The following is a 25,980-nucleotide window of genomic DNA, read 5'->3' on the forward strand; positions in this document are numbered from 1 at the left end:
ACTTTCTAATCACTGCTTTAAAAATGTAGTTGGATGACTTTCAGAGTAGTGTTTCCCCTCTAGACATTTAAAGCTTAATAACAGCATTTGTAATTACACACTAAAAGCAGAAATGTACAAATTGTTTGGCGAAAGTCCGGCAGTATTAGACACTCAAAAAAAATAAAATAATAATAATAATAAAAAAAATAAATATGTGTTTTTTCCTCATGTTACACTTGTTTAGCATTAAACAATCTAGTTACAAAGTTTTCAACATGAAAATTACAATGAATCAAAAATAATTTCTGGACAACTCTGCGTAAAAAACAAACAAATAAACAACTAATACAGTGTACTTTTTTTTCTTGAAAGATTGCACACACTGTTCGTCTGATGAGGAACCCCGTGCCCTACATTTGGGGGACTCAAAGTCGAATATGTCTCCAAAGTTCAGCTGGTTTCATTTCAGAGGTCAGAACGTGAAGGCGTAGACGACGCCCACCACTATGATGTTCCCAATGGTGGCGGTGATAGCGATCCACAGCCAGATGGCGTCCCGGGACATGGGCTGCTGCTCCTCCTGTTGGTTGTGAGCTGCCAGAGCGGCAGCATGGACGCTTGCAGAGGAGTTGAAGAGAGAATGATCTGTGCTGTAGTCATCATGAGGCGATGAGTCCATGAAGGCTCCTGTCATCACGGGGATCTAATGATGGAGAAGAGAAGAGGTCAGACGCATGATCATTCAACCAAATGATTCCATCTTCTACATCAGTAGCACTGTGGTCTGGTTTTGTAGACATCTTACAAAAGTCTCACTGAAATCATCGCTAGGCACAATTACAGCTCAAGATACAACCAAGGAGTGCACTTAATATTGCTTTAAACGTAGTCTGCACTCTAACCAATAAAAGGTTAAAAAAAAAAAGGTTTTCACAGCCATGCCAGAGAAGAACCATGAACCATGCAGTGGACAGATACATTTTAATTTGATTAGATTTATTGCAAATAATAATATAACACACACACACACACACACACAATAAAAATAATAATAAATAAATAGAAATGTATTTATCGGATGTACAATTGGATGTAACTATGACTTTCCATAAAGCTACTTCAATCATTACAACTCTCGGAAGATTTTCACATGATGGATATGAAATTGTTAATGTACTTGGTCTTGGTGGAACATATCTGCTATGCAGCTGCTAAATTGTTCCTGCTTTTGGTTATTGCTGCTGCTGCGAGCAAGTTCGGGAGCTTGCTACTTACAATGCATACAGAATTACAGTGCTGTGAGTATTTAGGACATTGTGCTGCTGCACAAAAAGCATATAATAACCCACAGCCGATCTATACAGGTGGAGCTGGGGAAGGTGGAGGGTTTCAGAGAAATACAAAAGCCTGCTGCAGGAATTTCAAGTGAATGTTATCCAGCCATATAAATGCAAAGCTCATTGGCTGCATATGCAGTATGAACCAATCAGCTTGTGCCAAGTTATTTAACACTCTGAATATCATCAGTTACCCAAAAAAAACCTCCAGCCTGCGCCGTTTAGAGTTTTCATGGCTGATATATATATATATATATATATATATATATATATATATATATATATATATATATATATATATATATATATTTGGGGGAAAATGTGTAATTACAAAGTAAAAATACAAAGAATTTTCATTCATTCATAAAAAATGTATTAGTATTTAACCTCAAACCTTTGAATCAAAATAAGTTGTGTTAAACAGGTGAAATATTTAGAATTATGCTATTTAAACAACTATGGATTGTATCCTAAATAATTATAAACAATCAAACAAACAAACATATAAAACATTTTCTGACATTTAAAGGGATAGTTCACCCAAAAATGAAAATTGTACCATGATTTACTCACCCTCAAGCCATCCTAGGTGTAAATGACTTTCTTGTTTTAGACGAATACAATCGGAGCTATATATATATATAATGAATAAAGGCCTTCCACTATGTCTGTGTCATCTGATGGAACGCCACTATCAAGTGAACATTCATACAACAGTTAATGTTAGCTAAAGATTACAGTTTACAAAGTTTAAATATGGATATTATTCTTACACAAACAAATAACTTCAGAAGGTCTTTATTAAGCCCCCAGAACTCTGTGAAGCACTTTTTATGATGGATGTTGCACTTTTTTGGGCTTCAAAATCTTGACCACCATTCAGTGCCAATATAAAGCCAGGAAGAGCCAGGACAATTTAATAGAACTCTGATTGTATTTGTCTGAAAGAAGCAAGTTGAATACAACTAGGATGGCTTGAGGTTAGGTAATTTTTATTTTTGGGTGAACCGTACCTTTAATTATTTTATTCACTATTTAATTTCACTATTATTTCATTCACTATTTACTTTATTATATTATTAATATGATTATTAAATTGATTGGCAAGTGAATTTTCAACCCACAAATTTTCACACCAAAAACAAAAACAATACCTCTAAACCATCTTCCTATAGCTAGCAAACACAGGCATCCCAGGGGGTTTCTACTTCTTTATTTAGGAAAATTTGAGACATAAACCATGTAAACAAATGTGCATAAAAATATATATATATATATTCACACGTGTTAATAAATCAAGTATGACTATTCAATGAAAATACTTTACAGTGCACAACCGTGTCTAATGGCCACTGGCCCTAATCATTTTGCTTTTTAGTAATTCACAAAGCAGAGCTGTCATTTGCATAACCTTAACAACAAAGTGTCTAACAAGTTGCATGTTGACGATTAAAGTGAGAACACGAACAACAGTGAATATCAATTCCAGCTCTTTCCAGAGACGTGTCTGATCTGTTTCAGGGCTGATTGAAACCTGCATGGGGCAGTAAAGAGTCTGACAGCCTCCACTGAGCCGAGATGAAAAGACTCTCACCACTGGTGTAAAAATATCACAAAGAACCCAGAGATGGCCAATTCCTCTCCTCTCTATTCAGTCTGACATGCTGTGGTTTGAGGTGTTGCACCTTTATAAGCTGCACGCTTCACACATACAAAGACGGATTCTTGTTCTGTTTCACTATGGCAGCTGTTGACAGAAGAGAACAAGGAATGATGGAGGCAGGGATGCTGGGAATGAAGAAGAATGACAAACTTAACCGTGTATGAGCGGCTACCAGTGAACCATCATGAGCAGATAAAAAAAAAAAAAAAAAAAAAACAGAAAGCAAATCAGAAAGCAGCATCTGAATCATCCATCTCAGAGTTTAATTGTTTATAGTTTGTCATTTCACTCATGATTAAACACTTTTTAATCTGCATCTACTACATATTCAAAGGATTGTCAGGAAGCACAAACTGCTGTACTTCAATATTTCAAGTTTAAAGGAATATAAAAATAGAAAAAAGAAAAAGAAAAAAATGTAGTCCTCCTGAGGCCGTCCAAAATGTTGATGTATTTCTTTATCAGGACAGATTTTTTGAGCATGTAGCATTACATCACTTGCTCACATATGGATCATGTGCAAAGAATGGGTACCGTCAGAATGAGAGTCCAGACAGCTGATAAAAACATCTCAATAATCCACAAGGAATCCACACCACTTAATATTTTCAATGGAAAAAGTTATATTTTGGACAGAGGACATGTACTTTAGCAAGAATCAATGGTTTGAATTTAATAAACATCTTAATGATGAATTTGTTTCTGACAAACAGGCAGCTTTTTACTTCACAAGACTAAATTGATGGACTGGAGTGGTGTGGATTACTTGTGGGTCACTGTGATGTTTTTATCAGCTGTTTGGATTCTGATGGCACCCATTTACTGCAGAAAATCCATTGGTGAACAAGTGATGTAATCCTAAATTCCTCCAAATGTGTTCCAATGAAGAACTCATCTATATCTTGGATGGCCTGAGGGTGAGTACATTTTAATTTTGGGGTAATCTGTTCTGCTGGTATGAGGCGCCCACACACAATTATTTGTGTTTTCATTACAAGTTCTGAGTGAAAACTGTTTTAATTTTTTTTTTCAGTGTTCTACCACAAAAAAATATAAATAAATTAATAATAATAATAATACAAATGTATATGTAAAATTTTGTATGGCAATATATTTTAAATCAAATCCCTATTTATATTTAGCATACACAATTAATAATTCAGTATGCCATGCTGCTGTGAATTTTTGATAGCAATGTTTTCCATTTCGCTAAAGGCAGCAACACACTTGAACATTTGAGTTATGGCCAGACTGCCAGGCTTACATTAAGACCGTGGAAGCAGAGCAGAATGTGAGCTTTTTCATATTACTTAAAATTATGTCATTTCAGAACTATTTTAAGATGTTATGTTGATTTACGGCTCAGAGGTCAGTGATTGGCTGATTATTGAAGACTGTGTAACACAGAGGCAACTCATCATCAATCGATACAGCACTGCACCTGCTGCTCCTCTCGGACAGAATAACTCCATCAATCTTTAGAGAGGAAAACCTTCTCTTATCTTTTTGAAACATAAAAACAGACATTCACATAAATAACAGAGCTGCTAAATAAACCAGCTCAACCATTTACACTAAACTGAGTATTTCCTGAGTGCAGAGATTTTTCTCAACAGTTATCTTTCTTAAGGAATAACATGGCAAAAATGTACCTTATAAATCAATGTAATGCATGTGATCAAGAGTGAATGTTTAAAGTCACATTCTTTAATAATAAGTGTGTGGATTAAAGGTAAAGTTCAACCAAAATGTACAAATTATATATAAAAGATTAATAAAATAAGTCATTAACACTTTCTGAAGCAATATGACAATATGATATTAACCTTCTCATTCCCCTGGTGTGTTCAATTAGAAAAAGCTTTATCTGATTTGTGAACACACTGTTATTCTGAATTTATTATTTTCAATGAATAAGTTGCTCAATGCATAAAACCAGCCTGAATGATTTGGGAATTAATCAGACTAATTTGGCAAAAAAAAAAAAAATCATACTTAAACCTTTTACAATATTAAAACAGTGTCAGTGAATTTTGTTTGTCACACATATTGCTATAGTTTGAAAGACCTTGGAATATAGTGCACGGATTATCATATGGACTACATTTATGATTGTGCTTTTCAACCTTTTCCAGCTTCAGTTCAAATTCAGCTTTGTTGTTAGGTTTTTACTTTTTGGATTGAAATATAATTAAAATATTTACATATTTAGTTTTTCTGAAATATTCTCCTTCACAATTCCCAAGTAACATCTCTCAAAAGTAATATTTGAATAGATTAAACCCTGATTCCTAATAACTCTAAACCAGAGCTCTTCACTGTCAAATGAAGCTGTTCAAATCAGTCGCATTCAAAGGTTCTCAACATTCTCATGACCTGGTTTTTAACTTTTAATAGCAATCACTGATGGATGGATTTACATAAAAATAAATAAATAAATACAAATATTCAGAGAAACAGAAACACTATAACAATATCAACCCTTAATTCAAGACAAATGCTTTCATGCAATGCAACTGTCAAATGAACTCAGTATCTGTTCATCGCATGGGCAGCGGTTGAAATGAGTTGCCTGGAGCTTAATACCATTCAGAGATCTGCATTAAGTCTTAATGATTCCCATGCTTCTTGTTGCCTCAACTCTGAGCTCAAATATGAAGGAACAACTGCTAAGAGCCCAATGACTCACAGTACTAGTGAATAGGCACTTTGGGACACCTAATAAAAATGAGATAACAAATTCATACAAATGTATACATACTTCAACAGTATAATATCTGTAGATGTCCAAGCTTTCTCATGCAATCTTGGTCGCATGAAAAAAAAAAAAAAAAAACTCTCGGTCAAGTATGGTAACCCTCGTTTACTGAAGGAGGGAATGAAGACGCCACTTCGGTGACTGACGCAAAATGGGATATCGCATCGGTAGACCAATCTACTTTAAGTGTAAACTAAACGAGCCAATGCATATTGCCATGCAATTATTGTATCCAGCTGCCGCTGATCATAGCGTGAGTATAAGAAGGCAGCAGGTGCAATGCATACCAGGTTTTCGCTGAGGAGCCGAGCTGGAGACCCGGCAGCTCAGTGGCGGTACAGCAACCATGGCGATGGGACATGGTGTCTCCGTTCCCTCCTTCAGGGAACGAGGGTAACCATACGTAACCGAGACGCCACGTCGGTGACCGACGCAAAATGGGATCTACTCTACTCTTCCAGTGCCCTGTGCGAGCCGCCTGCGCCCCTATTAGTTGAAGGCCGGGGCTCAGAACAAGTAGTTCCACTGACCATTGTCATGACACTACCTCACTGGTTGAGATTGGATAACACTGGGAAAACTTACCCGTTCCGTTTGGAACAGGGACGCTGCGGAAGCTCCATCCTTCAAGTAGGAGGTCTCGGGGGGCAAATACACAGATAGTATCCGTTTAGGAGTATATGGAGAAATTTGAGGTGATTAAAACCCTCTTGGGAAGGCAGAAGTCTGCCGGGGAAACACGGGCTCTAAAGGCTATACTGTGGACTATACACATGCGAGTACTGCTTAGGTCTCAATATGGAACCCATCCTTCCATGGTTCTCACGGATTCATCATGAAGGCCTGGTGCCGGACGTTCCACTGCGTCCAGCTGCCAAGGGGGATGGAGGATCTCAACAGGCTCTACAGTACGGACACTCTGGAGCAGTTTAAGCAAGCCGACACTAACCGGGGCCTCTCAGTGCCACTACCCATTTGAGGTGAGAACACAGGAAGATACCGGCTCTGCACGGAGGCTATAGAACCTTGCTAACATGTTAGGGGTCACCCAGCCCGCAGCTCTACACATATCTGACAGCGAGGTGCCACGAGCCAGTGCCCAGGAGGATAAAACACTTCTAGTGAGTGAACTAGCAACCTGAACAGGCAGGGCTCACCTTGAGCCTGATAAGCCAGGGCTATGGCATCCACAATCCAGTGGGCCATCCTCTGCTTAGAGACGGGACTCACCTTCTGGAATGGGCCCTGCTGTAGTGATTTAAGCACTAGAGTCAGGTCCCAAGAGGGTATAGAGGGGGGCCGGGAAGGATTTAACCTCCCTGCCCCTCTAAGGAACCTGACGATAAGGTCATGCTTACCCAAAGACTTCCCGGTTTTCTGTGGATTTTTATTTGTTTTTGTGATAAATAATGTTTAATAGCTGCAAATAGGAGTTTATTAGTTTATATTAAAACTAAATAATTCAAATGGAAGACAATTTGATATGCAATTCAGATATAAATCTTATTTAGGCCTAAATATCATTTGGCAATATGCATTTCTGCATTTCATGTTCCTATAGCTGTATGTGTGTAGAAAAGTTTTCCTTCATCATCATTTGTCATTGTTCACTGACTGAAGGAAAAAAATAAAAAATAAAAAAGCTTACCATGCTCCCCCTTAGTTGGGTAAAATAACAATTTAGATTCCCTAGACTATTCTCAGTTTCTGAATAATGTAAGGTATGACAATATCAATGCCTCACTACACTGATAGGGGATTATTGTACTGAGAACGGATCATTGTCAGTATGATGAAGCTTGGTTGCCCATGCAGACGGGTGTTATCGCTGTGCCAAAGACAGAGCGCTCTCTGTACAGCAGGCCTCACAGCTATTTTTGCCCCCTTCTTCCATTCAAATGTCACAATTTTAAGACAAAATCCTCTTTTCTGTTCACAGCCACAGCTCTTTGTTCTTGATTCCAGTCTTAGAAAACCTCCTTCAGCAACTTCTTTATGAACCTCTACTTTATTATTAGTTGAGGTGCAGTCAGTGTTTCACTGGCACTTTGGCCTTCAAGGCACCCACAAATTAAAGAAAGATAGAGAGAATAGCGAATCCTAGTCGAGCAGGAGAATATAGGGTTCAGGAAAAGATCTGACTTCATAAATTTCCAGAGCCAGAGGACAATGGATGATTTTTATTTTTATTTATTTTTTTGTGTCATAGTTTTGGATTGACTCACTGTGGTGATATATAGTATCTTCTGAAGTGCTTTTGCCTGCCAGAAAACTATCCAGTTGAATTCCAAACTACTGGCAGAGTGTGAGATTTGATTAAGAGTGGCAATCCATCACTACCAATGACTAATTGCCAAGGTTATTTATTTATCCAAATATGCATTCAAACTTTGAATGAAAGTTCAGAATGATAAAGCACCATTCTAGGATGGGGCAAGAAAGGACGTTTCCTTTAAACTAATGATTGGATATATGAGATATTTGGATTTCTTTTGGATTTTACAAATTACAGAATTTTGTACTCACTTTTAACATAAACTGTTAAATTTCTGTGAATTTATTTATGTGATTTCAAAGCAATTTCAATACCAAAAACATAATATTTAACTATGCAAGACAAGGTTGAGTTGAAGGTGATGGTCCTTCACCTAGCAAGAAATGTCTGTTAGACAAGCTGAAATGCCAGCAGCTATCGTTGGGTCATCAGGATGGAATGAGAGATAGAGTTGAGTACCATCAGCATAGCAGTGGTATGAAAAGCCATGTTGCTGAATGACAGAACCTAATGATGCCATGTAGACAGAGAAGAAAAATTGTCCAAGAACTGAACCCTGAGGCACCTCAGTAGTTAGCTGTTACGACAGGGTTGACAGGAGGATCTGGTGGTTAACCGTGTCACAAGCAGCAGACAGAGCAAGCAAGATAAGTGTTTTAGATTTGGATTCAGCACTTGCCATTCTTAGGGCTTCAACAACTGAGAGCAAGGCAATCTCGGTTGAATGTCCACTTCTGAAGCCAGATTGGTTGCTGTCAAGGAGGATGTTCTGTTTGAGAAAGGCAGAGACTTGGTTGAACACAGCTCGTTCAAGTGATTTTGTAATGAAAGGAAGAAGGGAAACTGGTCTGTAGTTCTCTAAAAGAGATGGGTTGAGGGTGGGTTTCTTAAGTAGTGGGATTATACGAGCCTGCCTAAATGTTGAGTGGAAAACACCAGTGTGGAGGCATATGTTAATGATGTGAGTGAGTGCAGGTACAACTGCAGGAGATATGGATTGAAGGACATGAGATGGAATAGGATCAAGCAGACAAGTAGTAGGAGGAAGGACAATTTTGGAGACTGATGTTAAGATAAGATGTTTGCTAGACAGATTGTAGTGTGGAAAATTGTGCACTGATATTAACGAAAAACATGGCAAAGTCGTCAGCTATTAGAGTTGATGCGGGGGAGGGGGGGATGGAGGACCAAGGAGAGTTCAACAAATTGTTAATTTTGTTATGGTAGTGTAATAAATCAACTCCATAATCACCGGGAAGAAGGAGGCGGGAACCGGCGCACAATCAAAACATTTTAATAATAACAAAATAAACACAAACTAGCGCACCAGCCCCTCACGGCCGACTGGTGAGCATAAATAAAAAGCAAAACATAAAATAATGTCCCAGGCCTGGTCCTCTCTCGTCCTTCACTATAGTCGCTCCAGTTTTATATCCTTCCATCTCCTACGTGGGACTCGAGACAGGTGGTGGGGCGCAGGTGCAGCGCATCTCCAATCACTACACCTGGCCTCACTCCTCGTGCCCACGTCTCTCGGCCCCGCCCCACTCGTCACATACCCCCATCGCCCCTCGCAGGCCGGGGGGTACCCTCGAGACTGCGCTCTACTCCCCCCCCCCCTTCTCTCCGGGGGGGGGGCGCTCACGGGGACCTGCAGGAACCTGGGGGTAGGACAGACGAGGCGAGAGAAAAGGAGATGGAAGGAGGAGCGACAGGGACGAGAGAGGGGAGAGAGGAAAAAAAAAAAAATCCGGTTCCCAGACACACTGCTGCTCGACCCTCCACCAGCTGGGTGATCTCCTCTGCGGTGCCTGGCGGTGGCACTGGACGGCCCTCGGCGGACGGCACGACACTCCTCCGCCGCCCGATGGACGGCGACGGCTCCTCCGATTTTGGGCAGCGGCAGGTGACAGGTGGTGGGGCGCAGGTGCAGCGCATCTCCAATCACTACACCTGGCCTCACTCCTCGTGCCCACGTCTCTCGGCCCCGCCCCACTCGTCACAGGTAGTATGTCCTTTAAGCAGTAGAGACATTAGCAGAGAAGAAAGAGAGGAGTGACTGATACACATTAAGGTCAGTAGTATTTTTGTATTTGTGTCACATCCTTTCAGCAGCTCTGAACTTAGAACAATGTTCGCGGAGAACATCAGATAACCAAGGGGCAGAAGGGGTGGTACGGCCTGGCCTGGAAGACAAGGGGCAAACAGTGTCTAAACAAGATTTAAAAGTGGAGCAGAAAGTATCAGTAGCACAGTTAGCATCAAAAGATGCTAACAGTTTAGGGGAAGGAAGCGAAGATGAAACCATGATAGATAGCCGGGAGGGTTAAACATAAAATACATTAAATCATATTACATAAAATATGACATGTGGAGGGGTATGTGTTGTGGCAGGAGTCATGTTGAGGTTAATAGTGAGGAGGAAGTGATCCGAAGTGTCTAGTGGAGTAACCAGTACATGACCAGTGTAGCAGTGTCATGTGTAAAAAAGGTCCAGTTGATTGCCTGATTTGTGAGCAGCCATAGTTGACACTCAGTTGAGATCAAAAGAGGCAAGCAGAATGTGGAATGTTGGTGTAATCTAGGTGGATGTTGAAGTGTCCAAGTATAACTAGAAGAGTACCATCCTCAGGAAAGATTGAGAGCAGCACATCTAAGTCATCCAAAAATTACCTAGTGGTCCTGGTGGATGACAAAATCCAATCAAAATGGATTTTAAGAGGGTAGGTAATAGTAACTGAATGAGATTCAAAGGAGCTGTTGATTCCCAAAGATGTTAAAGCATTACATTTCCAATCATTAGAGATAAGCAGACCAGTACCTACACCTCTTCTAGTCAAAAGGGGGGAGTGGGAAAATGAGAAATTATTTGAGAGTGCTGCAGGTGTAGCAGTGTCCTCTGGTTTGATCCAGGTCTCTGTCAGGGCCATGAAATTTAGCTTTGAATGACTAATAATACTGTAAATACTGTAACAAATATATTGCTCATTGTTAGTTAATATTAGTTAACACATTAATTAGCATTAACTAATTGACCTGATGGTAAAGTGTTACCAAAATAAATCATATATTTTAAATATATCTCATATACAGTATTGTTCAAAATAATAGCAGTACAATGTGACTAACCAGAATAATCAAGGTTTTTCGTATATTTTTTTATTGCTACGTGGCAAACAAGTTACCAGTAGGTTCAGTAGATTCTCAGAAAACAAATGAGACCCAGCATTCATGATATGCACGCTCTTAAGGCTGTGCAATTGGGCAATTAGTTGAATTAGTTGAAAGGGGTGTGTTCAAAAAAATAGCAGTGTGGCATTCAATCACTGAGGTCATCAATTTTGTGAAGAAACAGGTGTGAATCAGGTGGCCCCTATTTAAAGATGAAGCCAACACTTGTTGAACATGCATTTGAAAGCTGGGGAAAATGGGTCGTTCAAGACATTGTTCAGAAGAACAGCGTACTTTGATTAAAAAGTTGATTAGAGAGGGGAAAACCTATAAAGAGGTGCAAAAAATGATAGGCTGTTCAGCTAAAATGATCTCCAATGCCTTAAAATGGAGAGCAAAACCAGAGAGACGTGGAAGAAAACGGAAGACAACCATCAAAATGGATAGAAGAATAACCAGAATGGCAAAGGCTCAGCCAATGATCACCTCCAGGATGATCAAAGACAGTCTGGAGTTACCTGTAAGTACTGTGACAGTTAGAAGACGTCTGTGTGAAGCTAATCTATTTTCAAGAATCCCCCGCAAAGTCCCTCTGTTAAAAAAAGACATGTGCAGAAGAGGTTACAATTTGCCAAAGAACACATCAACTGGCCTAAAGAGAAATGGAGGAACATTTTGTGGACTGATGAGAGTAAAATTGTTCTTTTTGGGTCCAAGGGCCACAGGCAGTTTGTGAGACGACCCCCAAACTCTGAATTCAAGCCACAGTACACCGTGAAGACAGTGAAGCATGGAGGTGCAAGCATCATGATATGGGCATGTTTCTCCTACTATGGTGTTGGGCCTATTTATCGCATACCAGGGATCATGGATCAGTTTGCATATGTTAAAATACTTGAAGAGGTCATGTTGCCCTATGCTGAAGAGGACATGCCCTTGAAATGGTTGTTTCAACAAGACAATGACCCAAAACACACTAGTAAACGGGCAAAGTCTTGGTTCCAAACCAACAAAATTAATGTTATGGAGTGGCCAGCCCAATCTCCAGACCTCAATCCAATTGAGAACTTGTGGGGTGATATCAAAAATGCTGTTTCTGAAGCAAAACCAATAAATGTGAATGAATTGTGGAATGTTGTTAAAGAATCATGGAGTGGAATAACAGCTGAGAGGTGCCACAAGTTGGTTGACTCCATGCCACACAGATGTCAAGCAGTTTTAAAAAACTGTGGTCATACAACTAAATATTAGTTTAGTGATTCACAGGATTGCTAAATCCCAGAAAAAAAAAATGTTTGTACAAAATAGTTTTGAGTTTGTACAGTCAAAGGTAGACACTGCTATTTTTTTTAACACACCCCTTTCAACTAATTGCCCAATTGCACAGCCTTAAGAGCGTGCATATCATGAATGCTGGGTCTTGTTTGTTTTCTGAGAATCTACTGAACCTACTGGTAACTTGTTTGCCACGTAGCAATAAAAAATATACTAAAAACCTTGATTATTCTGGTTAGTCACATTGTACTGCTATTATTTTGAACAATACTGTATAGTTATTTGAATAGTAGTTCTATAAGTTTAGAATATCAACATTTGGCCCAAAACTATAAATAATAGTGGTTATTTTGCAGCTTTTATTATCACCAATTCTGGCACAGTTTGTTAAAATGTAAAATTTATTGAAATAAACTTTCAAAAGGTTTTAAAGTATGTCTACTTAATTTCCATGTTCATTTACAGAAAATAAAATTTTAAATGATATTTAAACATGTATCTAGCATGTTGAATTTTATTATTCCACATACACTTAACTTTTATGAGTTCAGTAAGTCCAGGAAAAGAACATCGTGGATATCCATTTAATAGTTAAAATCTGTCTTATGATACAGCTTGCAGCCTTTCACGCTATATTACTATAAATCATATAGAAGGACAGAAACTAATTCAGCCTTGTGTTACTGTAACTTCTAAAAGTTGTTTTACATTATGTTGTAAGACACAACACAGTCCTCATCTATCTATGCCAAGGGTCATGCTGTCAAACCAAAGCTCTTCTATCACAGAATAACAATTACTCTTCATCTTCCAGAGAAAGGACTGCAAAATTAAGAAAAGGCTGGGCCAATTTCCAGAGGACCTAGTGTTGGTTTGGACTGATATCATATTTAGTTAATTCTGGAGACAAAGGGGAGCTTTCAAATTACGTAAGCCCTGAATCTTAAGGGAACACTGAAAAGAAAGGCAATTTTGAAGATAAGTATTTGATGTTAATATATTCAAGCTGACAATATTCATATACACTATAATAACCCACTTACTCAAAAAAAGCAGACATGAAAATTTGGTTGTTGGAGATGGAATGAGGTGTGACCAGTTGACTCTGTCAACTTAAGCATCACAGTTAAATTGGGAAGAGATCTAAAACTGAAAGAAGGACCTCAGTCATTCAGCCGAGCAAAGATAACATGCATTGATGCTGACTAATGAGTTTCTGCATGGTAGAAATGAAATCTTTTCAGAGGCTGATAGCCTCTATGTCGTGAATAGATAAAAGCATTTGCCACAAGTGTCTGTTACACATAGCATCAAGATAAAAAATGAGAAATGCAGAGATAAAGGAACCACTAAATAGCTTTGTAATGATATTTTTTAGAAAGATGAAAAGATTGGCCAACATCAGAGTCTGCTTTGCTAAGTTTGATCTGTTTTAATGCAAATTATGATTCATAATTCATCATTCTCAGTCTGATAATGTATTCAAGCTATCAGTGACTTGACCAGACTAAGTTATGCAACATGACTCGGTTTGTCTCTTGGGATTTGGTAGGAACTGAATGGCAATGAATGGTCTTTGTTGACATATTTAGGTTTGATGGACGTATTTTGCATATTAGCTTAAATGACAGACATATTTTAATTTAGAAAGTACATGAACCTGCTTTTTAGATATTAATCAGATGTTTGTACACAAGATCCTCTTTTAGATGAAGTGCTCTTTAACAGAAATTTTAGAAATGTACATTTGTAGCTGAACAAAAAGGTAAAAAAAAAAAATTATATATATATATATCAAGGAATTATTTCATCTAATGTGACTTGTGGTTTAAGGGGTGGTAGATAATCAAATAATTCTGACAAAATAAAGATAACTTCAAACTAAATCATATTTTTTAGCAGTCATTTCTGATTAAAAGGTGCCTGTAGGTTTCCTGACAAAATAATTGTAGCATTTTTGTGTAGGCGGTCTGATAATGTGACAAATGCTTGCAAAAACAAAATAAAAACATTTGAGTTAACTTTGAGTTTTTAATGTTTCAGTAAACATGTGTAGAAAAAAAAAGGTCTTCTAGATGTACTTTTAAATGTAAAAACAGCGAAAGGCCCACAATTAGTGCAGATTTATATAAAACTGAAAAACAACAGGGATGGACACATTTATACACTAGACAATGCATTAGTTTAAGCTTCACAAAGTTTTCCTAGAACTCAAAAAAATAGCCTTTTGTTTAATGTTTTGTTCTCTGTGTGCTGTAGAAAAAAAATATATTATGTACATTTATATTTATAATTGTTTGCCTCATGAAATTTTTTTTTCCACATGATCTGCATGCCAGTGAATATATTAATATTTTATAAATTGTAAGAGTGTGGCTCTGCATTAATATAACCATTAACATTTAATTGATATTCATTAGTTCATGATATGCAATCATGGCTGAAATGATGATGGTGTTTTTTTTTTATTTTTATTTTTTTATTATACTTTCTTCCTCCACAATTTATTTTTTATTTTATTTTTATCACTGACACGTTAGGTATTCACAATAAAATAAATGACCAAGGGACACAATTCATAATTTTTTTTTTTCATCAAAAATTCATTTTTTAATTGTAATTATTTTTTAGTATAATTAAAGGTATAGTTGACCCAAAAAGGAAAATGTGGTAATTAATTAATCACCCTCGTGTCATTCCAACTTTGGAACACAAATTAATTAAATCTGAGAGATTTCTGACCCTCCATAGAAAGCAACATTAACTGACACATTCAAAGCCCAGAAACATAGTAAGAACATCATTCAAATAATCCATGTGACATTAGCCTTAATTTTATGAAACTACGAGAATATTTTGTTGTGTGCAAAGAAAACAAAAATATCAACTTTATTCGACAATTACTACTCTTCCATGTCAGTCTCTGCTGCGTGTTCACAAGAGAATCATGACACATGCTTGTGATGCTGCTGATGCAGGAGCCGGCGTTCTGATGTTGAACCCAGATGTGATGTTCCCTATTTACATGCAGAGGAAGTTGCAAACACATTCGTTGTGGTACTCTAGTGAATGGGAGTGGAGACTGACCTGGGAGAGAAGAATTAGTTTTTCTTTGCACACAAAAATTGTCCTTATACCTTTCTGAGCCATAAAAAGTTTCAATTGTGTTGCTGTCTATGCAGTGTCAGAAAGCTCTTGGATTTCATCAAAAATATTGTAATTGGTGTCCTACAGATGAACAAAGGTCTTACGTGTTTGAAATGACATGAGGGTGAGTAATTAATGACAGAATTTAAATTCTTTGGTGAACTATCCTTTAAAGTGTTTAGTGTCATTATAGACAACATTATTACTGCTTTATGTTTCTCTTTGTTTTATGAGCTTCTTATGTGTCTCTTGGGGTCCATACAAATAACAGTACAAAGTATAAAGGATATTACAGCACAACCAACATGTGTTTGAAATTTATTCTCACATAAGTTGCGATGAATCCAAAATAAGCCCAGTTAAAAAACTGAGCTCAAATAAAATTCACTCATAACTGTGACGTCTTGCATAAGAGTATAACCACATGTAGGAGAGCTGCTCACGAAACAGATGGAAGAAAAATACCTTATGTGAGCCATCAGCTTGTACCTCTGAGACAGGTATCCTCTGGCTAGAGCAAATGAATCAGTGTCTAATGAACTAAAGGGCATTATCTATACTGAAGTGCTATTTCCATTCACCGCAGTGCTGAACAAGCTTCCAGCCCTTGTCCCGCTGCCTTCATTGTCCTTATGGTCACATATTTATCCATCCAGGCATTGCTGTCCTCAGTTAGCGGGGAATGACACTCGCGTCTCTAAGGGGGAGGATCCGGATTGTGATGTGGCGTCTGTTCAGCTGGCTGAAATGCTGTGAACTTCCCCATCAGCAATTTGTGAACTTATTTTGGCTCACAGTTATAGAGTCGCAGACTGTTCTTGTTAAATAACCTGAATTGACCTTAATTAAAATAATATCTCTTGCAGGGTTCTGCAGTAGCTTCACCTCAAACAGCCAATATGCCTTTCTCAGTGTTGAGGTGGACGAGTCCTTTTCAGTAGTGAAGCTATTTTATTGATTAAGTAGCTGGGTAGTATTGACACAAACTATAGTTTTCCTTGAAAATATATGACACACCATATGAATATATGTTCTGTTAGCTGATTAGAATCACAACTAAAGCAAAGCCAAATTAATAAATTATCATTTAGTCAGCCCTATCTAGTAAACTGATTAACAAATCAAACTGAATCATTCTGATAGGTCACTCACACACCGATTTGTTTTGAGTGTTTTCTCACTCTGCATAAATAGTAGCAGGGTCTTTATTAGGTTCAACACCTGCATGTGCAGCTTGCGAATGTAGGTAAAGACATTTTCATATTACAACAAAACACAAAAAATAAGTTTTGTTTTGTTTTTTAATCTGCTTGCGTCACACAGAGGGAAATGTTTGGGGTGCTTACTGCAACAAATGGAAACTCAAAATATGACAATATATTTGATTCAATTGAAGCTATATGATTCATCATTATAAAAATATCTTAACTTTGGCAAGCTGCTTTTGTAACTTTCTCTAAAGGAAATATTTCAGATTGACTTGGCAATCATTCTTGTTGACTAGTTGGGAGCTTAGCAATGTAAATGTTTGTGTAGGTTCCCAAACCTTATTAATCCACAATAGCCATCCTAACTAACTCCTGAAAAAACTACTACTTTAATGTGGCCAACATCCTGCAGAGTTTACTGTAGCTTCAGCAAGTTCCAACACACTTGCACCAAAGTTTCTAGTGAGTCTGTAGTTCTTGACTAGTTGGTTCAGATGTGTTTAATCAGGGTTGGAAGGGGTGTCCGCACAAAACAGTTTTTCACTCAAATTTAACACTTTTATCTGTTTTGGTCATTCATTTACACAGTAACAAACTTTTTGGGGCCTGAAAATACAAACTTTTAAAAAAGAGTTTAAAAGTTTTTGAAAGCAACAGTGTTATCATCTCTATACTACAAAATCAAAAATTTGTGAAAATAATGCTGTCATGCATATGTTCAGTCTATAGGCACATATATTGATGCTTGGTCATTTTTTCACATGCAGGGTACTCCGCTGCTTTAAATAACATACCATTGGCGTCAATATGCAGACACAAAGAGAATGAAAATTTTATCGTCATTATTAAATTACAAATGAAGTAACAATTTTATCACTATTGCGTACATGCTTGGATGTGATTTTCAAATTAAACAGTCGCAACAATTTTATTATGCTACATTACACTATTTACACATTTCTGAGCATGTAACCCTTAACCTAAACAGTCTGTGCACAAATAAAAAACAAATATGCCAGAAGAAGCATTACATCAGGCTCTTATGTGTCTCGTGACCGATTGCGTCATGCTAAAAGTATAGTAGTATCTTTAGAATGAGATATGACAGCGATAATAGATATTATTTTCAGCGATTAGAACCTTATGTTGCGGTCGCGAGATTGCAAGGATCGCAGCGATCGCACATGATCTGGCAGGAGACAGCGCTTCCTATCCCCGACCGTGTTCCCTAGATCTAGAGCTCATTCTTGAGGCTTAGAAGTCCGCACTGCAGTTTCTTCCCCCTCTGAGTGAGAGCTCGCTGCTGCGGCCATCTTTCTCTGAGGAGACTGATGTTGTTTGTGTGACTGAGCATCTCGCGTGCTACTGAGGCAATGTGTATATTATATAATTTTGGTTTTTGATGTGAATCTTCCTACACCAGACCATGTTTTCTCATTAGGTTGTTTGACTACATTTAATTCTAAGGAATAAAATTAAATATTTATCTGACTATGACAGGGGTAGGCAACTTCGGTCCTAGAGAGCCACAGACCTGCAAAGTTCAGCTTCAACCCTAATCAAACACACCTGAACAAGCTTATCAAGCCACTCAGGATTATTAAGGTACATGCAGGTTAGTTTTTTTTTTTTTTTCAGGGTTGGAGCTGAACTGTGCAGGAGTGCGGCTCTCTAGGACTGCACTTGCCTACCTCTGTAGTATGAGAAGTTAAATATACAGGGCAGGGATCCTCAAATCTGATCCACGAGATCCACTTTCCTGCAGAGTTTAGCTCTGATACTAATCAAACACACCTGAGCATGCTAATCAATGTCTTCAGGATCATAAGAAGATCAGAGGTAGGTGAGTTTTATTAGGGTTGGAGCCAAACTCTGCAGTGCATTGGCCCTCCAGGGTAAAATTTGAAGAACCCTGATATAGGGGCTCTTAAAAAAAAAAAAAAACTTGTTAGTGAGAGAACGTGTTTACCTCTCTTCCTCTGAGGAGGTTGAGGTGTTCAGCATGGGTTGCTGGATGGGAGCAGTCCCAACCTACCTTGTTCCAGCCCCTCATTCTGGGGGTATAACCTCTCATAATCTGCATAGTCTAGAGTCAGAATGGTGCTTCTAGGTTAAATGCTTCTAGTGGAAGGTCCGTCGTTCTCGTTGTAGAGTTTTCATTGTAGACATCCTGACGCCAAAGGGCTAGGACTGTTTAAGGGACAGCTCCCTCTTGGGAAGAGCGGTGTACACCACATTACAAGGTGCCTGGCTCTTCTTAGTGCCCTCAGGAGGTCAATCTACCAACCCTAACGGTGTTCCAGGGTGCAGCGATCTTTGGTGAGTGCTTCTCTCATTTACTGTCTGGAAACACAGCGGTGCTAAGAGGTTTGCGAACTCCACAGAGGTTTCCAAAGCATCTAGTTCGACCATCTCCTGCTGGTGTGCCGCTTCAGGGCACCGAGCTAACTGCTCTGATGACAACAGAGATAAGTCTCGAGAGGCTGATTCCCTTAGTAGACTATCTGGCAGCATGAAAACTACTGCCAAACATGTCTCAGTGGGTCTTTCACACTGAAGTGATAGGCCACAGAATCCAGTTTGGTTCTCCTCCATCTCAATTCTGAAGTTCTGGTAATGGAACAGAAGTAGACACTATCTGAAGATGGAGGCCATCGAGGTGGTACGTCCTTGCATAGCAGAGACCAGATCCTACAGTCAGTACTTCACAGTTCTGAGGAAGGGTTGCGTCCTATTTTAGATCTGCTTCTTTTGAACCACTCAGTCAGGGGACTGATGTTCAGCATGCTCATACTCAAAAACGTTTCAGAGGACTGATGTGTCATTATCGATCTAAAAGATGCAAATATCTCCATCCTTTTTCATAATGGGCAGTTCCTGAGGTTTGTTTTTGGGGGCAAAAGCTTACTGATACTGGTTCTTCCTTTGGCCTTGCACTTTCACCCCACACTTTCACGACTCAACCTGATTGATGATTTGTTGATATTAGCTCAATTAGAGCAGATGGCATTTCAACATCTAGATATCGGTTTAAAGCCAAGAAAATTGTGCTTTCTACAGTACAGAGAATCACTTATCTGGGTGTGGTGTGGGATCTGACCACGATGTGGGCACATATGTCTCCTGCTCGGATCAAGTCGATCCTCACAGCAGTCACAAGAATCAAAGAAGGCAGGACACTCACTGTCAAGCAGTTCCAGACTCCGTCCAACATGATAACTCTTGACCTACTGTTCATGAGACCCCTACAGTGGTGGCTCAAGACCAAGGGGTTCTCCCCAAAGGGAAAACCACTTTGCATGCTCAAGGTCATGCAGAGGTGCCTACATGCCTTAGACATGTGGAGGAAAGATTGGTTCATGTCAGGTTGTGTGACTACATTTAATTCTGAGGAATAAAATGACATATTTATCTGACTATGAGAAGTTAGATATACAGGGGCTCTTAAAAAATAAAAACTCGTTAGTAAGATAATGTGTTTACCTCTCGTCCTAGGTTGAGGTGGTCAGAAAGGGTTGCTACATGGGAGCAGTCCCAACCTACCTTGTTCCTGCCCCTCATTCTGGGGGTATAACCTCTCATACTCTGCAGAGTCTAGAGTAAGAGTGGTGCTCCCAGGCTGAAGGCTTCTAGTTAAAGGACAATAATTCTCATTGGATAGTCTTCATTGTAAACATCTTGACGCCAAAGGCCTAGGACTGTTTGAGGGCCAGCTCCCTCTGGGGAGGAGCGGTGTACACCGCATTACATAGTGCCCACCTCTCCTCAGTGCCCTCAGGAGATCAAACTGCCAACCCTGCCGGTTTTCCATGGTGCATCAGTCACCTTGTCTCAGGGCATGGTGTTGGGTGCTCCTTATCGCCTGGTAACACTAGCGATGGATGTGTCCCTCAACGGTTGGGCTGCAATCATTAGTGGCCAGGGAACGCATGCTTTTCCCCGAAAAGGTGAAGCAGATATGGAGAATTTTTGGACAGGCTCAGGTGGACCTGTTTGTGACTCGGGTCTCCTCTGGTTCTCTTTCTGACTCATCCAGCTCCATGTTACAGACATGGCCGAGGCTTTGTGTGTATGCCTTTCCTATGATTGCTCTGCTCCCGGGAGTTCTGGAAAGAGTGCGCCGGGATGGGGTCCATCTGCTGTTAGTAGCCCCGATCAGGCCAGCAGAGTATGGTTCTCGGACCTGATTTCCCTCCTAGTTGGCTCTCCAGGGTAGATTCCCATCAGGAGGGACCTCCTCTCAAAGACGGAGGGTGTGCTCCCGCTCGGAGTAGGAAGTTATGGGTTCCCCCCTAATGGGGAACCTCGTAGCTTCCGGTCTCTCAACCGAGGTTGTTGAGACCATCCTCCAATCCAGAGCTCCCTCCACGAGGAAACTGTATGTTTTGAGGTGGAAACTTTTCACCTCCTAGTGAGGAGACTGCCAGCTTGACTAAGTTAACTGCCCAGTTGGTACAGTTGTGGAGTTTCTGCAGTCCTTTCTCTCTGCAGGGTTGACCCACTCCACTCTGAATGTCTACTTGGCAGCCATTGTGGCCTACCACACCCCTCTTGGTGGCCAGTCAGTGGGCAAACACCCTCTGATTACATGTTTCCTCCACGGTGCACTGAGGCCTCCGGCCAGAAGAAGCTTATGCCAAGCGGTGATTCATTAATTTCATTAACTAAAATAATGTTAATATACAAATCTATTGAAGTACTGAAATCTGTTTTGTACCTTTTGTAATACACTGATAACCACCAAATGCAGGTGGTGATGAGAAAGTCACATGATGAACCAAAGCCTATCACAAGCAGCCTTTAAATACAAACAGATAGTTAGTATAATATATACTATAGAAGGTGCACAGTCTCATTCACACAAACACTAAACACCATCAAGGAAACACACATGAAACTGGAATAAATCAATAAAAAATAATCAGAGCCAGGTGAAAAAGCTAAAGCATTTATTATCACTGTAGAGTATTGCTAGGACAGAATTGTCCCACAGGAGAACTGCCCACAATCCTTTAGTGTACATTAGGGATTCACGAGAGAAAATTGGAGAGTCTACAGTTAGACCCAAGAAAAGATCTCGGCAAAGCCTTCACACAAACAGGTAAAGAATCAAAAAGCAGCCATGAGCCAGTGGGGAAATAAAATAAGCTAATATGCATGTGATGAGGTTCAAAGGGTGACGAAATGGTGCACAGTCACAATTAGATTTTTGACAATGCAGAAAGGATTTAGATGATGGGGAAACAATCCCAAAGCTGAGTGTAGATAATAATGACTGTAAAAGTGTACACTTTGTCACAGTCTATAAAAACAACATCTGGATGTTGCACATTAAAGTGTTTCGGAGTGTTGAGACCAACAATGATTTTTTGCAGGAAGATGGTGTATTCATGGTATTTCCATGGATGGTGGTGATAACCAGCCTAACTTTACTGTGTTTGTGAAAGACCAAGCATGAGAGAGAAGAGATAATTAGGGTGCATCACACAAGTTAAAAAGCTCTTTATGTACTGTAAGTGATACCAGGATTAATTACCCATATAAAGGGGTTGCAAAGCCTCACTGAACCATAAACAAACATTACCAGAGACAGAACATCTTTTGTCAGAGAATGGCACAAGAACTGTCTTTTAATGAACTCAAAAAGACTTATAAATGGATATCAGTCCACTGCTTTACTCCGTATTCATTTATATGTAACCCACACATTTGACTATCATGTTTATAATCACTTATTGTGTATGCCTTTTAATAACTATTAGATAGCTTAAGGATACATATTCATGTTTAGTATGTACATGTTTGAATCTGTTAGCTTGAAACAGTCCTGTCCATCAGTTATTTGTCAAATGTATCATATTCTTGTTATAGGAATCATGTCCAAAATTTGACCCTGCAAGAAAAAAAAATTCGGACCACATGCTTGATAAGATAACATATGATTTATGATACCCTGAGCAAAGACAATATCTAATTGGTCAAGACAACATTTGAGGTGCGGCCAACAGGCCAGTTTAAATACTTAGGACACCATAAAATCTTGCTTTTTAGCCTGCTTTTAGTATGCTTTTAGTTTGCTTTTAGCTTGTAGCTTTGCTTCCTAGCTTTTGCTTTTAGCCATGTTTTTATTCATCACTGTAAGCGTTCTTTGAGTGCGGTTCCAGCATGCATTGGCCTGCACGCCTGCTGCTACTTAGCCACGATGAGAAGAAACACCACCTAGTCTCGTCAAACTTTACTTCTGCTCTTTTACTTTAGTTTCTTTTGCTTTGAGAGTTTCATGTTCTGAGTTAAGTCTTGTAACGCTGTGTCTCCGAGTCTGACCTCGAGTGCCCGTTCAACTTCAGTCATCCCACAACTCCACATTTTCAGCCAACGCCCAACCACGGGCTTCCCAAGACGTCACTTCAGCAACTACTGAACTTCCATCCAATCAGCGACATCGGGAAACCCCCTTTCAATAACAATAAAGGGAACCCTCTTTACACAGGAGACGTAAGTAACTCCCCCAGATATTTGTACTGGTGTATCTAATATAATTTTGACCTCATTAAGGAACTCAATGCAAGGGTTAATTAAGTGATTGATGGCTGTTCATGTCAATGCTGTTTCACATATTTTGTTTTTTGTGCTTACAAGTTAATGTCTTAAACTGCCGATCTTGTTACTGTGCTAATTGATAGTGTTTTCACTATATTTTGGATATTAATATCCAGTGCAGATTTGATGTTAAACTGCTCGTTCAGTGAATCGCAGGGCACCTTAGTGGTCAGCTGTGAAACAGTGATTCTGTTCAAATTCCCTTTAAATTCTTAAATGATTCCCTTTGAGCTAAATTGACCTGTTTCCCTTACAATTGTATTCTAAAAAGTTTCCTAACTTTTTTGCAACTTCACTCATATGATTATCTTGTAAAGCTCACTATTCTGCACCATTTGAACAGATTGGAGCAATTCAATTAAATCCAGAGAGCCAACACTATATGAGATTAATGAGGGAAGTTGGAGAATTAATGAAAATCTTGCCAGCAATCAGGGCCATGGTGAGAAACCATGGCCATCTTTTAGCACCTGTCGAAACACATGAAGCAAAAGAGTCAATTGCATTAAGGGCACAAATGAGGGATGAAACCAAAAAAAAATATTAATAATAATAATAATAAAATAATAATAATTATAATAATAATAATTTAGACTTGAACTGCCACTTATTACGATCTGGTTTGACTCTAAAACTCTCCACCGAGAATCCCAAGCATATAGAAATTAAGAACTCAGTCCAGTTCGACCATTCTGAAATAGATCAGAGTTGGCATCAGAAATCAGTCAAACCAAAACTTACCTATCAGACTTGACTTTATGAGGGTAATGTCTATTCTTTGGGAACAGCACTGTGCTGACAGGCTATAGTTTGAACCCTGACTTGGCTCTAAGTTAGGTCTAAAATCAAAGCTTCTGCCTCTTGGCTGTCAAGATAAATGACATCGAGAGAAGACACAGCACTAATGGAGAGATCACTCTTTGACGCCCTGTAACCTATCTCTGTCTGTCCTTGGATCAAATCCATACGGAGCAAAATCTAGTCTGTGACACACACCTAAAGTTATTTCTATAGCTCATCCAGTAAGAGGGAAAGGCTGTTTAGTTGCACCCCGGCTGATGTTGCAATGACGTTGTTCACTTCACTTAGCTACATCCTTTTAAATTACTCTGTCAGTGCAATTTTCTGACGTCGCTCCAAGCAGAACTCATCTTGCTCGTCTGCCTACAAGAAAATCCCCATTCAAAACAAGCACAAGTTTTGGCAAATAAAAGAGCATTTTTCTTTTTTTTTAATCAAACTACAGCAAAGTGGTTGCCATAGGCAGAAATTATTATTTTCCTTTTCAGTTTCTTCTGCTGCAGTGTTGAAACACTTTACACTTTTGATTTTTGTTATTTTTTTCTGCCAAGTTAATGAAACAAAAGGAAATGAACATCGCTATAAAGCTTGAGCACTGCTGTTCTCTCCCATTAGCCTTCCACCAATAATTGCTCTACAGCTCATTACAAAGGCTGCAGTTGTTCCTATCATTTCTTAATTGTATTACTCTCTGAATCATGCAGGCTGCACAAACAGTCTCAAAGTCTAATACATGCAAATAATTATTGATTATTTTAAGACTATTAAAATTGCAAATACATGTGATTAGGACTGATTTAATTTCTACTGGTTGTCACAATCTGCATCCAGAAAGCTGATAGTTGCTTGCTGATTGCTTCACTTATTCCGAGTAAGTAAAATATTTTGAAGTAAAATATAGTTGAATCAATCAATAGCTGTAACATGCATACAGGTTGATTTTTTTAAAGGGTGGATATAAGAAGAATATCTAATTTGCCTTATCGTGGAATCCACAAGTTTGTGAAGAAAAAAAAAACTGTTGATACATGTTCTCCAGCATGATTTGAAAATGTCACAAAGAGCATCTTGTGCTTCAATGGAAAAAAGAACACACAACATTTTGTACAAAGCTGTTCATCATACAATTGTGCATAAAATATTTGATTAGTAACCTTATATGTGCAGAAACATAAGTTTCCTATATACAATTAATTCCAGTATTTTAATTGTCATCTGCAGAGTTTTGAATTTAGACTTTTTGAATCAAAAGTTTATATAGTAGACTAGCCTGCCTATGTAAAATTGTTTGCTGATATGATTAAGCTGAAGTTCGTACATTCTGACTTCAACAAGCTGAGTTCCATGTGAAGTTCAAGCTGACTTTATGACTCTATGTATCTCTATAGCGCGATAGTCAAGACAAAAAACGTTAAATGCCTTACCTGCGCGGCCATAAATGACAGATCCATGACGATGTGCTTATAAGAACAATAACTAAAGCTTCGGGAAGGTCAGGTAAGCTAGATGTCTGTGTCGTCTCAGTCCACCAAGGTAACCTATTTACATCGAAATGACATCGTCGAGTTCAGCTCCAGCCTACAGGTACATGAATCCTCAACATCTGATGAGCGTCTGCGATCATTTTACGGATCAACAGCGAGAGGAGGATGAGACGGACCAGAAGAGAGGACACGAGAGAGAGAGAGAGAGAGAGAGAGAGCGTGCCTGTCTTATTCATATTCATTTGTTTTTGTGACGCCGACCTGGAGAACGTCTCGGAA

The 25,980-nt window shown here is 38.9% G+C and overlaps 1 protein-coding gene across 1 annotated transcript; it reads right to left on the reverse strand.

The window, feature by feature from the left end:
• Positions 1-303: 303 nt before the first annotated feature.
• On the reverse strand, positions 304-25,724 carry LOC113071828 (uncharacterized protein C14orf132-like). The gene is made up of 2 exons (XM_026245135.1): positions 25,642-25,724; positions 304-685 (listed from the first exon to the last, which is right to left on the reverse strand). The coding sequence occupies exons 1-2, from the start codon at positions 25,666-25,668 to the stop codon at positions 455-457; spliced, it is 258 nt and encodes an 85-aa protein (XP_026100920.1). The 5' UTR covers positions 25,669-25,724; the 3' UTR covers positions 304-454.
• Positions 25,725-25,980: the final 256 nt, after the last annotated feature.

The sequence above is a fragment of the Carassius auratus genome, unplaced genomic scaffold (genome assembly GCF_003368295.1).
Source record: "Carassius auratus strain Wakin unplaced genomic scaffold, ASM336829v1 scaf_tig00008237, whole genome shotgun sequence".
Classification (NCBI taxonomy): domain Eukaryota; kingdom Metazoa; phylum Chordata; class Actinopteri; order Cypriniformes; family Cyprinidae; genus Carassius; species Carassius auratus.

Coding starts and splice junctions, on each gene's coding strand:
- LOC113071828 (XM_026245135.1), bottom strand. CDS start 25,668: ATGGATCTGTCATTTATGGCCGCGCAG. Junction 686..25,641: donor TGTCATTTATGGCCGCGCAG/GTAAGGCATTTA, acceptor CTCCATCATTAG/ATCCCCGTGATGACAGGAGC.